The 14176-nt window shown below is 32.7% G+C and overlaps 1 protein-coding gene across 1 annotated transcript; it reads right to left on the reverse strand.

Moving 5' to 3' along the window:
- Positions 1-8780: 8780 nt before the first annotated feature.
- On the reverse strand, positions 8781-11973 carry LOC143626142 (nucleosome assembly protein 1;1-like). The gene is made up of 12 exons (XM_077096305.1): positions 11884-11973; positions 11707-11796; positions 11585-11628; positions 11405-11500; positions 10524-10616; positions 10243-10330; positions 10103-10158; positions 9836-10020; positions 9572-9752; positions 9419-9462; positions 9148-9337; positions 8781-9057 (listed from the first exon to the last, which is right to left on the reverse strand). Exons 2-12 carry the CDS (start codon positions 11777-11779, stop codon positions 9055-9057), a joined length of 1053 nt encoding a protein of 350 aa, XP_076952420.1. The 5' UTR covers positions 11780-11796; positions 11884-11973; the 3' UTR covers positions 8781-9054.
- Positions 11974-14176: the final 2203 nt, after the last annotated feature.

Consider the following 14176-nt stretch of genomic DNA (forward strand, 5'->3'; position numbering starts at 1 on the left):
TGATCTTTTTCTCGTATGCTGATGACGTGTTATTTGGCGTGAAGGGGTGAATTAAATGCAAGTCAGTTAACGATGGTTAAACATGACAGTTTGACAACGGTTGCTCTGCAGTGCAGCTTTTTCGCCCGTGTCAGGCGAGTGGGCGAGAATTCCGGTGACGCGCCCAACTGTAACACATCTTCACTGGCGTTTTGTTATCGTGGCGTTTGTTTATTGAACCGCGTGTCATCTATCCCTTTTGCACCCCTCTCCTCTATTAACTACGATTAGTATAAAAGGAGGAGTTACCTCATTTGGAAATCACTTTTTCATTTTCACCTGCATATTTTCCCACCTTTCCTTTTTTAAATCCTTTCTCCTTTATGGCTGAGTCTTCCCAATCTTCGAAGACCAAGAAGAACAACAACATGGAGTTGGTCGGTTGTCGCATTGTTGTCGAAGACTTCAATAATATAGTCAAGGTCTATAACCTTGGCCCTGAGTATGAGCCTGAATTGCCTGCATTTGGCAAGACGGCTCGGGAGGCTCCTACCGTCAAAATTGCCGTGTATAGGGAGTATTTCTTCATGGGAAATTTCTAATTGCCCCTCACTCGCTTTTTGCAGGATGTTTTGGATGTTTTTGGGATGCACCTCAGCTAGATTCATCCACTAGGAATGGCTCGGCTTCGCCATTTCGAGTATACTTGTCATTGCCTTGGTATTATGCCAACGGCTGACAAGTTATCGGCTTTTTACCGGTGGCGTTTCTCCCAGTGGTGGTATAATTTGTTTACTCGCCCTGGTGCCAATGCGATTGCTTTGGATGCACCGCAGAGTATAATTTGTTTAATTCCCGCATTCGTTTAAGTGTGTGTATATATATATATATATATTGTTTATTTATTTATTAATTGATAATAACTATGAATTACATGCAATAATGCCCCCCTAACTAACTTAATACCACTTTAAATCCATGACTAAATATTAGGGACCATATTGCAATAAACCACAAATTCCCTTTCCCTCCCTTCTTTCTTCCTCTTTATTCCCGTCGAGCAGCCCCCCCCCCCCCCCCAATCGATTCGTTGACCCTAGATTATGGCCGATTTTCATGCAAATGATAACAAATACATGGTTACTAATCAATCACGCGTTTAATCGTCCTTTTATCAAAGATTTTGACAGCTAACAAACACTAATCACTTCCTTAACGAATCGCGGATCAAACCTACACTAAAACACTATATATACTCAGCCTTAATGCAATTAGATTACTCCACACCCATCTATGCACCATGACGACAATAAACCATAAAACAATTTTACTAATCCAAGCCGTCCGGATTCAAATCGAGTTCAAGTTGAAGCCGCGAACCATTGATTTCGTTCTCCCTTAATCCGGCATCCAAATTGGTAATTGTAACATGTTTTTGGTTCGTTTTTAACTAATAATCGTAAACCCTAAATCAATTTTAATTAACTATAAGCATTAAACCCGATTTGAAATTTTAGGGTTTGTTAGTGTATTGGGGTTTATCTTAATACAGGTTATGTATTATCATTCTTGTTCCCCTACACAAGTTAGACACCAGCCCAATTGGCTGTGCACCCGTGTTCAATATCAAACCGGCCTGGGGCGCGAGTTCGAATCCCCCAGGCCTTGTTTTTGGTTTTTATTTCTTTAAAAATCATTTTTACAAGTTTTTGTTACTATTATACATATACATCCTTAGTTCACCTTGTTCTAATAAATTGAATCTCGTTTATTGTCATTTTTTTAATGTAATTACAACTCATAACTTTTTATAAACCTCCTTTTACATATAAACCTATTACAATAATAAAATCTTTTACTATTCTCGCTTAACGAACTAAACTATATTCTCGTATGATTAGTTTTTCTCGTATATATATAAAATCCGATTATATAATGTTATTTTTTTATTTGTGACCCAACGTAAGATTTAATAATAATAATAATAATAACAATAATAATAATATTAATATTAATAACATTAATAGTAATAGTTTAAACCCTAAATGACTCCAAAATCCTTTTAAACCGATTTATAACCGTTATGTCGTGTCTTTTTTTTATTTTATTGGTTATACCCTATAATTTATATTATTTACAAATTTATGATAACTAAACTAACAAAAACTTTTGTTTTTATCAAAGAATGTACCTAAACCATATCAGTTCCCAAATCCATCATACGCCTTGTTATTATTTTACTAATCTTATTTATTTAATATTAATATCGACTATGAACTTTTGTTGACGTAACCCGAGGAGCTCGCCGCTTTTATCTTAAATTTTTCTTTTATCGCCATCTCTTTCTCATCAATCTCACACTCTAAGGTGAGTTTACATATCCCACCTTTTCATCTTTTAAATTTTGGGGGTGGCATGTTTATCATATTTAAATTACTCATTTTTATTTATTCATCTATTCATAACACAATTCAATATATGTTTATGTGTGATTATTGCATGCTCAATGATAATGCTCTATGTGCTTAATTGTTTATTTTATGTTTGGTATCTCATCCTCATCTAGTATGATCATACACTTACCCAAGTACTTTGATTTCGTATCAATAAGAACGGGTCCACATCTATTTAGTTGTTTACATTTTCATATGAATTGTAATATTCATCATTTACATATGAATTGTGATTTCTCTCTATAAATACAAACCTAAAACTTATGTATTCTCACCAACATTCATGTTGACAAACTCTATTTTTATACATGCTACAGGTACAAGTAATTTACATTGATCAAGATTGAAGATATTAGTTTTACCATAGGATATTTATTCTAAACCCAAAAAATATGATGTATTTACTCGGTATATTGAATTTGTGTACTTGTTTTAATGTTAATGAAATTAAATAATTATTGCCGCTTTAATTAGTGTCTTTTGAGCTACTTTCCAATCAATACGTTACGCCCGGCATGTTCCGCCTTTGGTCGGGGTGTGACAAATTCTTTAATAGAAAATTTGTTGGTATTAAAATAAGATTTACAAATAAGGAGAAAGAAAGTAATGGTGCCATTAAATAATAGATGTGATGATGACATAAAATATTAAAAGTGATGGTGACATTTTTTTTAATAAAAATACACCTTTAAAGGTGATGAAAAGTACTATTGGGGTCATATCACATTTTTTACTTTTGATATCTTTTCATGATGACTATTTAAATATTTCAAATCCTTATTGATTTATGTATAGTTTATTTTACGTAATAGCATCTTCTTAATACACAAGAAAGTTGGAGATATAGGATTTAAAATTTAATTTATTAGTAATATTAGTGAATTAGATAGATAGAAAAATTGGATAATAACATTTCGGTACAAAAAAAAACCATAAGTTTTTGCATATTTAAAAATATGAAGACAAATGTAACGTATGTATAAAAAAACATATGTTTTTGTACGTTACAAACATACGTTTTTGCATGTTAAAAACATACGTTTCTTTGACAACAGTAGCATACGTTTAAAAAAACAAACTCTGAAGGCCACCTCGCCCCGCCATTCTTTTTTCCAGTACAAATAAGTTGAAAATATAGTACAAAATTCAAGATTTCTTTAAGAATCGCTTAAAAAAAACAAAGAAAAGTTTAAATTTTTTTATGGGCCAACGATAAAAAGAAAAATGAAGCTCTTTTTCTACTTTAAAAAACAAATTTCAAAAGATATAAAATAATATCCAAATCTAAACAAAATTTCCAAGAATATCTTAAAAAACTAAAGTACTAAAACGACTAAATCTGAACTTTGTCCACATAGTACCTTAAAATAGAAAAAAAAACTAAAAACGACGAGATCCTAGCAGCTTTCATCCATAAATTCTTGTTAAGAACTTTGTCAATATAAAATGTCCAGATCTGAACCTTTTGTAGAGGAAAATCACCGGATCAGGTGGTAATCGACTGGCTTGCGACTTTCAGCAATAACGGTGGCCGTGAATCCGTTTTGTGGATTTGGATATGGGATTTGGATCTTGGCTTCGATATGCTTCGGATCATGGTTTTTTATTAGCATCTTCACCATATTTAAATTCTTGTTTGTTTGTGTGAATGAAAGATGAAGGAAGAGAGAAAGAGTTTTGATTTGAATAATGAAAAGAGAAAGAGAGAAAATTGAGATTTGAGATGGATGAAAAGGGAACATGACATGACATAAAGCAGAGTATACAAAATTACAATTACAATGTTGCTCTTTTATACATTTTTAATCTTTTTTTAATATGATAATATTATTTATTTTAATCATTCAATCTCAACCATTCATTTATCAAGATCAATGGCTAGTATAGAGTTTCCAGGGTTTTCGCAACTAGAGTGGGTTTTTATTTTAATCATATATATATATAGAGAGGAAGGTTAACGTACAAATAAAATTAACGTACTAAACGTGAGAATCAAGTAGAGTAATTATATATACAAGTAGAGTAATTATGTAATTACATCATAGAGTAATTATCATATAGTAAATACATAATTACTCTACCTGTATATATAATTACTCTACTTGATTCTCACGTTTAGCACATTAATTTCATTTGTATTTGATCCAAACCCTATATATATATGTATATATATATAACTATATATATAATTGCCTACCATAAAATCCTAGGTGTCGCTCTCGTGTTGTTCCCCCCATTCTCTAGAGCCACCAGATTGCTTGATTTATAAATGGAGGCTTCTCATGCATTTGACCTGAATTCACGGGTATGAGTCTTACCAAACCCGGATAGTCTTTAAATGGGTTATAACATCTCATTTGTTTGTAAAACTATTTCATAATCAAACAATAATTTTCATGGGTCATGGGTCTCACCAAACCCGGATAACCCTTAAATGGGTATAACATCTCATTTATTTGTAAAACAACCCCTTTTAATCATTAAAGAATAATTTTCATGGGTTATGGGTCTTACCAAACTCTAATAACCCTCAAATAGGTTATAAGATCTCATTTATTGATAAACACTTTCATCATCAAACCCTAATTTAATTTATCTATTTTACATGTTCGTCGTTGATGATCCATCGTCGGTTAACTTCCGATACTACCCACCATTGTCAACTACATCAACGCCCCTTTTTTCGTTAGACAAATATTTGTGTTCATGTTTGTACATTTAAAATAATCAACATGGTTGTGTTCGTTAATAAAAAAAACTTATACATCTCAACTGATAATACCCAAACGTTAAAAAATATAATAACAAACTTATATATATGTATTAAATTAAAACAGAACTACGTTAAAAAAAATAAAATAAATCATCATAAAATAGCAAAACGATTAAAAACAAAACTTTAAATAAACTCTCGTAACACGGGAGGATCAAACTAGTGTGTATATATATATAATATATATATATAAACGAAGACATTAAAATCCTACGTGTCGCGATGTGGTCGCTCCCCGTTTTTTTTGGAGTCACCAGATTTGCTTGATTTTTAAATGGAGGCTTATCATGCATTTGACCCGAATTCATGGGTATGGGTCTTACCAAATCCAGATATTCATTAAACGGGTTATAACATCTCATTAAATTAAAAATTATTCTCACCAAATTATTTATGTAAAAATCCTATAAAATAGAATATAATAAAAAATAATATCTTATTTATTTTTAAAAAGATATATATATATATATATTATTTAAATTAAAAAACCAATTTGATACTAAAAAAATAAACGGGTCTTGGGTCTCATCAAACAATAAGTATATTATTAACTTTCATAAATATTATTTATAATTAAAAAACCAATTTCATAGTAAAAAAAATAAACGGGTCTTGGATCTCATCAAAACCATATAGCTTTTAAACCGGGTTATAACATCTCATTTATTTGTGAAACAATTTATCATCAAACCATAAGTATATTAATAACTTTCATACAATAAAAAAATATAAATTAAAAAAATAAATAAATATTAGAACAAACAATATAAAACAACCCCCGTAATACGGAGAATAAAAACTAGTGTGTGTGTATATATATATATGTAACGGTTCAATGTTATCTGTAAATCAAAACTGAATTTAATGACCGTTGTGTGACATTTCAAATTTTAAAATCAATAGTGGATATATATATATAAATATGAATCCAAAGTAATTAATAAAAGTGAACGTTGTGAAAACGGTCTTAAAATTAAAGTTCCCTATATAAGTGATATTCTCTCCCTCGCACATGTATATCCTCTTGTTTTATTTCGTCGTCATTGTGTTCTACATCATCATTCTTTCTCTCTTACTTTGAGTAGATTTATCAACAAAATGGTGCTCATGTATATTTGTTATCACTATTTCAAGTTCTACCATTTTTCTCCAAGAAAAAATAAGAAGCGTAAATCTTGCAGAAGATCTCGTCATTCACCCTCGGCTAAAATAGTCTTTAAAGAAATCGCGCCCTTCTTGGGCGTAAACCAATTGAGACGCTCCTTCTTGGGAAAATGACGCACGTACATATCCCATTACATGATCTCAATCTTGAAGAAGCCTAATGAGATTTTTTGGGAACATTTATGGACATGGGGAAGATACACAATTGATTTTGGGTGATGATTTCAAACGTTTTTCCTCAAGCTCTCATATCGGTGTTTGCAGTAGACACTTAGGGTATGTTTGGCAAAACTAGCTGTAAGCTGGAAGCTGAAGGCTGGAAGCTAAAAGCTAGAAGCTGGTAGCTGTTAGCTGTAGCTTTTAAATATTTAGGTGTTTGGCAGAGTAGCAGAAGCTTTTAATAAAACTAGCTGGGTGCCCGCGTGGTGTGGCGGAATGGGCGCACAACCTAACATCAACCACATAATCAGTGTCGGTACATGATTCACCTGATGACAGTGCATACATAACCCAAATGTAGACGTGTAATTCATGGAAAAGCAGTAAGCTTGTAAATGATGTCGAAAATCAAGAAAAAAGCTGAAATATATAGTAATATTCAAATAGATAATTTTTTAAACCAACATATTTTGATATAAATCCCTTTCTGAACATGCACTGTTTTAATCTGAATTATGTTATGACCTGACCCCTTTCGACTCAAAAGCGTACCAACAAGAATCGAACTAATTTAACCATTTTTGTATCGACTCGTTCTGACCCTAATTTGGTCTTACACATGACTCAAGTTCATTTGACTCGACTCCTAATTTGGTCTTACACATGACTCGAGCTCATCTGACTCGACTTTTACCGATCCTAACCGATAATCACGTAGTATGTTAATTTTTTAAAAATAATAAGTATAGCAATATCATACTCAAATTAAAGAGAATAAAATGCTCGTTTTTATGATGTAATTTGTTTAAAAAAATATTAACGTGTGAAAAAGTTATGGCTCCTAAAATAGTCATGGGGGTAGTTAGTTTTGAATAAGGATTGAATGTGTAACTATTATATAAATTAACAAAAATTGATATAAGTTCAAGTACCAAACTTGTAAATTCAAATGTAAAAACTTGTAGAGTTTTTTCTCAAACGCTACATATAGTAGCATTTCAATTTAGAGTTTTTTCTCATCCTCTAAAAGCTTTAAGCTCCTCTTACCAAACAATACTTTTTATTAGATATGAGCTTTTTCTAAAAGCTTGTAGCTTAGGGGGTTTTGGGATTGCTTATTTTCACCAACTTATAACTTATAAACTTTTGGAAAAGCAATAAGGTGTTTGGGATTGCTTATATTTTGAGAGGAAAAGTTCCATAAGTTACACTTTTGTAACTTATTAACTTAATAAAAAGTAATAAGGAGGCAAAATAAGGAATCCCAAACACCCCCTTAAAGCCCCTAAAAAGCTCCTAAAAGCCCTTTGCCAAACACACCCTTAGACCACAAGGTTGAATGGAAATGTTCAACTTTGAACATCAGCGGCAACAGGAATCTGCGGACGATTTGCTTAATTGTTTTTGTTTGAATCCTCGAACTTACATTCTTTGTGTTTGACAAAAACTTGAGTAGGGTTGATCCAAGGAATCAAGTTTTTTGAAGCATGCGAGTGTTTGGTGACACCATTTGGTGTTCTATGTAACATATAAAACCAAAACCATGTTCCTTATTGTGTGTGTGTTGATATATTGGACGTTTAAAGCTAATTTTACTTGTGTCTGGTTTGGTATTATTTTTAAAAATGAATTAAAATTTATTTAACTCAAAAGACAAATGAATTAAGAATCAAAAACATGAATTGCTTGGAAAGTTAACTTTCAACTAATAAAAGATTTATTGTTGAAATGAATCAAACTTTCGTAGAGGCATTATATATCTCTATTAATTGAACCCTTAATTAACAGTGTTCTACAACTGATCGAGGCAGACGTTAGAGGTACAACATGATTCCAATGCCCAGATTCTCGATTGAAGAAGAAACCAAGGTTGATGTCGATGAACATGGAGAGACGATGTATAATAAAAGGCTGCAACTAAATCCATGACATAACTGCCCATTCAACACTGCAGGCTAATTTTCAAACCAAGAAAACTTCATTAGTTCATTTGAAGTTAATGGTTCTCAATTTCTCATACATATTGTCCAAGCTGATCAGCCTAAAAGTTGACCATGAGCTCTTACCAAAATCTAGATTCCATAATAGTTGGCCATGCTCTAATTGTAGATAACATAACATATATAATGAAACAGTTGGAAGTAAAATAATAAGTTTCACAGGAGCAGACATCAATGCAATGTACACAATAATTCAATATCAGACCAATGACAATGAGTTATCAATATGTTTTAACTTGTTTAATCAAATAAGAGACGACATGCAAACACAATATTGATGTAAACGGACATACTTATATCCGCATCCATTATACACACAAGAATTTATCGGAAGAAAAAAAATGTACACAATAATGATTAGGCATGTCATGAATCAAACAAGAAACTGGAGCAAAAATTGACAACTGCACACATGTATCACTCACTCAAGACTCACTGCAATATCAGACATCAAACACATACCCACATCAAGAACCCATGTCCAAGCTGGATGCTGATTTAAACTTGGTTTTTCCACTCAAATTCTTCACTGCATTTACAAAAGGATAGACGTATGAACAATAGCGTTAACGTGTATGTAAATTGTAAAACTGAAAACATTTAATGAGTGAATATTTACCTTCTTTTTATTGTTTACATCCTCATCATCGTCTTCATCATCATCGTCATCATTGTCGTCCACATCATCATCTTCATCGTCATCATCTTCTTCATCGTCGTCATCTTCAATTTCATATTCATCGTTCTGAGCAGCCTCACCAGTGAACCAAGAGACGGCATGAGGAATGATTTTGTCTCGAATGGTTGACCTGAAATAGAACATGTGAAATTTTTGAAACTGTTGCTACAAATTCATTTAATTATGAAACCGAACAAACGAAAATACCCACCCAATGTCATAATCATGTTCCATCTGATTCTGAAGCAGCTCAGCCTGTTAAACATCATGGACAAGAAGTATAGTAAGTAATCAAACCATTTTCTTAAAAATCTTGATAATAATAATTTGTGATAATTAATGTATCAAACAATGCAAAACTTACTGTATCCTCATCAATTTCTTCTTCATCATCAGGGATTTGTGGTGGATTAAAGAAATTAAAAAAGCTTTCACAGATTTCGGTTTTAGTAATCGGTGGCTTAACGCTTCTTGACCCCTTCTTAGTTTTCTTCCTCAAAACCTTTTGTGTCAAATTCTTCCCCGGAAACCATTCAATCTCCGTCCTACAAATTTCCATGATTATTAAAACAACAATGAAGAAACAAATTTTCCAAAAAGAAAAGTTTAAAAAAATAGCACATCATACCCTATTGCTTTCTCTAAAATATGTTCCTCCTCATTAATCATCTCATACGTTTTCGTTAGTACAGAGTTCTTAAAGTAAGGATTGGGATTAAAATATAGTTCAAGCTTGAATCCTTTGGCACCATCAATTCTACACCACTTAATATCTTTGAGATACTGAAGAGCTCCTTCATCAGACTCGGAAATCTAAATCAACAAAGAAAGAATTTAACCGATAAAAAATATATATGTTTGTGTGCGTGAAAACGATTGTGGGTTATTCAATCACCTCATCAGCTAGCACTTCATTGGACTTCATTGCAGTAAGCCAGAAATTCGGCACACCTTTACATATAACATAAGTGCACTCAGGCTTAAATATTGATCAAAACAGAAGTAAAAGGGAAAACTTGTAACTGGAAAAGGTACCTTTTGTTGACTCATTATTTTCCTTATCCGCCGTATTATCACTCGATACTCCTTCAACTTCAGTCAGACCGTTTACTATCTCATATCTCTGCAAGTGATTAAGAGCATGAAGATGAATAATCAACCAGATAAAGAAACCGTTATCGATACTAATTGGTTTAAACTTTGTTATGAATATGCCTAATACTTTATACCAAGAATTACAAATTAATAATCATTGATGTATAGAAATTTGTACCGATTACGTGTTTAGTGTCAGAAGGTATGAAGATTATGGATACCTTAGTATACAGTGGCTCGTACAGCTTTAAGTATTTTGCCTCCAGTGCTGCTTTCTCTTCAAGATACTTGGCCTCCAGCTCATCGTGTTGACTCTGTATGAACAAAGTGTTAGAAACTAATTTTCTATTTTGGTGCATTGATCATAAATTTAAACTTGTTTTCATTACTCAAATTCATTTGCAAAATTGTCTACTATCACCTAAGGCTGTCCAAACCGCTCGACGCTCGCTTAAAAAATGCTCGTTTGATTTTGGCTCGAATCGTAAACAAACTGATCGATTCGGTTTTAAAGCAAGCCAAGCACGAGCAAATATATGTACGCTCGGTTCGGCTCGGTTCGTTTTACTCGAATCATATATATAAATTTTTTTAGTCCTTTCAAAATTTCCCTCACTCTATTAGTTTCATTTGCTCGCTTCAAGTTTTCGGGATACCAGAAGTCTTTTTTTTATCTACGCTACTCCAACTTCAAATTTCTTTCTTATAGATATACAAGTTTGTCTAAAAGCTACTAATTTATTTTCATGTGCATTATATCAACTTCAAACTTGTTTCTTATACAAAATTCAAACGGGAAAAGGAAACAAGTAATGCCTCGAAAAATGCTCGCTCGATTTTGGCTCGGTTTGTAAATGAGCCGATCGGCTAGTTTCAGTTTGTAAATGTGCCAAGCACAATCAAGACGTCGCTCACTTCGGCTCGTAAACAGCCCTACTATCACTCAACTCAAAAGGGAATTAGAATTAAGTACAAATAAACATTGTTGAAAACTTGAAGCTTAGGTTATTGAAGTGAGAACTAAAAGCAGAATAACACATGACTGAATTTGAAATCAATCGAATAAACTCAGCCTAATAAACAAATAGTACAAATTCAAGACCTGAAGTTCCTTAAGAACACCAACACGCTGCCGAACATTAGCCGAAAGCGTGTCCAAGAAATCCGGATGCTGCCCAGTCAAATCATTAAGCTTACTCTGCACACAAAAACAAATCAAAGTATTAACCGAAACCTGAAAACAAAACCAATCAAATCAATCAACAGATCAATTCAAACAAACCTTGAGAACATTAACAAGACCAGCACGATCCTCAGCACTTAGACCTACAAAACAATCAAAATTCAGATGAAATATTAAAAACCAACAGATGGATTAAAAAGATACAAGTAACAAACACGTACCGGTGGTGGAAGCAGGTAAAGTGGAGGTGAGATCGGACATGTTGAATTGACCTTCTTCTTGGTTGCTGCTCATAGTGATTGATCTGTAGACTGTTAAGTGATTGAATAAGAAGACAAAAAGATGGAGTTAGAAAGCCTTAAATGATTATAATAAGATGGGATGAACTGGCGAAGTACCTTTAATTTGCTGGATTGTGTTCTGCCTTTGCTGGAACAAGTCAAGTGTAAGTGTGTAACCGAACAAGAAAGAGAAAATGGGTTTAGTTTTGTTTTGTTTTGTTTTTAAATAGGTTGACTCGTGTTTGTTGAGTCGCCTACTCAGCTAGTCAGACAGTCAGTCAAGCTCAAGCAGATTTCTAAAGCTTGGCTCTGGGTTTGGATTGGATTGGATTGTGAGTGGTTTTTCAAGGTTGAACACGGTCAATGGATTTTTAATTTTGTGTTAATTTGATTATTATTTATTAATAATTAATTAACTATGTTAAAATCACTTGTATTACATGTGTTTAATAGAAGTGAAGGTATTCAATTTTTTGGGGATAAACATTTTTGGAAGATTTGGTGATCAGAATTCTGATGAAGTGGAGACAGCTATTGAAGCAGAGGATGAATCATAACTTTTTTTTTTTTTTTTGGAAAATATGATTACCAATCTTAATTATTTGTCATTTAAATCAAAATTTTTTTCTTATTTTGGAAAATATGAGTACCATTCTTAATAATTTGTCATTTAATGATAAAAAAAGAGAAAATATATGTCCTTTGATTGAGGAAAAAAACAACAGAGAGAAAGATATAACTCAATTAATATCATGATATGATCGGTTATACTTGGTTGATTTTGTTAGAAAAGAGCATGGGTATCCAGGGTTCATTGATTAGTACACCCCGGGTGTTAGCAAGGTGAGGACCACTTAGGCTATTTGTTATGGTTTAACTAACTAATTTAGTTAGTTAAACGTCATATCAGTGTCAAGTCACTGCCATATAGGCGTCGCACTTTAACTAGCCAATCCCTTAACTAGCGCATTATGATTTAATAACTAGCACACAATTATTTCCTAATCATTGTTTTTATATTTCTTTTTTTATTTTTATTTTTGGTTTCTTATTAAAATGCAACAAAAATCTAACATAAATATTACTTATAAAAATACAAACCAAGTTTCGAATTAAAAAAAACTACAATAACGGAAATTAATAAATAAAAATATAAAAGTGCCTATTTTATTGATATTTGACACAGTTGATTCTTTCAGCACCTCCAATATAAGTCAGTCCTCCATCAGTAGATGTAGGGTGTCTTTCGTGAGGAACGCAAAATATTTTCCCTTTTTTGTTCCTTTTGTTGTGCCAATAGTAGTTGTTTCTCTTCATTCATTTGTTTTTTTCTCACTTTTCTTTGTTTTCTGTCGCAGCCCTCGACCCCTATACCCCAGGCGGGGAGCCGTGAACATTGAGTGGCGGTATCGATGTTTATTAAAATAAATTTGTAACGGAATATTTCATCAGGATCGTAGTTAGGAAAAATAACCAGAGTTATAAAAATACCATGATTCTTATTTCATAAACTGGGAATAAAATCCATTTTTATACAAACATAAGTTTTATAAGGATACCCTAATTTACAAAACACGTTTTTTTATTCTAGTGACAAGCCACTTATTTAAGCTGGAAGCCCGCATACATCATTCATTTGTCTCTAACAAGGCACCTGAAACATATTTAAAATTATTTGATCAAAGTTGATTAATGGTGAGAGCATTCACATGTAAATGTCACATCTTACAATTACAACATTAAGATGTCACTCGATCGTATCTATGATTGTGGTCATATTACTTATTGGCTAACATTTGTCCAATAAGTAACGTTTAATAGCCCAATAGACAAGCCTTGTATATAACCCCCCCCCCCCCCCCACAATACTAGTACTAGCCATCCCGTAAGTCTAAAGAGACTTAATCACTGTAATGTAACTAAAATTCTTTTGAAACATTTTGAAAGCATTTGGATTATCTGTCATGAGTTTATTAGGTTTTAAAAATCAACATGACAGTAGTGGATAACCAGTGATCTCACGTAAATGTGAGTTGTACAAAAACTCGAATCTCACCTTTGTAAGTTTATAATAAAGGAGTGCTTCTTGGTATTAAACACCTAGATTAAACACAATGTAGCATATTTAAATTGGTATAAACCCAATAATTATAACGATAATCACGAGATTAGAAACTTTACACGATGGCACAATGCCTTACCTTGTACAAGCAGAGCTTTCGGATTCGTGCATAAAAGTTTCTATCGATCAGAGAGGGTATTGTCACACACCAACCTAAGGCGGAAATGTTAGGGCGTGAACTGATTGTTCACAGCTCACAAGGTACAATCATGCAATATTAAAAGGTGAAAACGCTCGGAGCAGCAAGTGATACCTCGATCCTCGAAAACGCTCGAGACGAACTTAGTC

Source organism: Bidens hawaiensis, unplaced genomic scaffold (assembly GCF_021521415.1).
Source record: "Bidens hawaiensis isolate Kalapana, Puna unplaced genomic scaffold, B.hawaiensis_p1.1 tig00004283_1, whole genome shotgun sequence".
Classification (NCBI taxonomy): domain Eukaryota; kingdom Viridiplantae; phylum Streptophyta; class Magnoliopsida; order Asterales; family Asteraceae; genus Bidens; species Bidens hawaiensis.

Bases quoted from the DNA above. Each gene is read 5' to 3' on its own strand.
- LOC143626142 (XM_077096305.1), bottom strand. From the start codon at position 11,779: ATGAGCAGCAACCAAGAAGAAGGTCAATTCAACATGTCCGATCTCACC. The intron at 11,629-11,706 runs GTACGTGTTTGT...ATTGTTTTGTAG, and splicing joins TTTACCTGCTTCCACCACCG to GTCTAAGTGCTGAGGATCGT. The intron at 9,338-9,418 runs GTGGGTATTTTC...GTTCTATTTCAG, and splicing joins GAACATGATTATGACATTGG to GTCAACCATTCGAGACAAAA.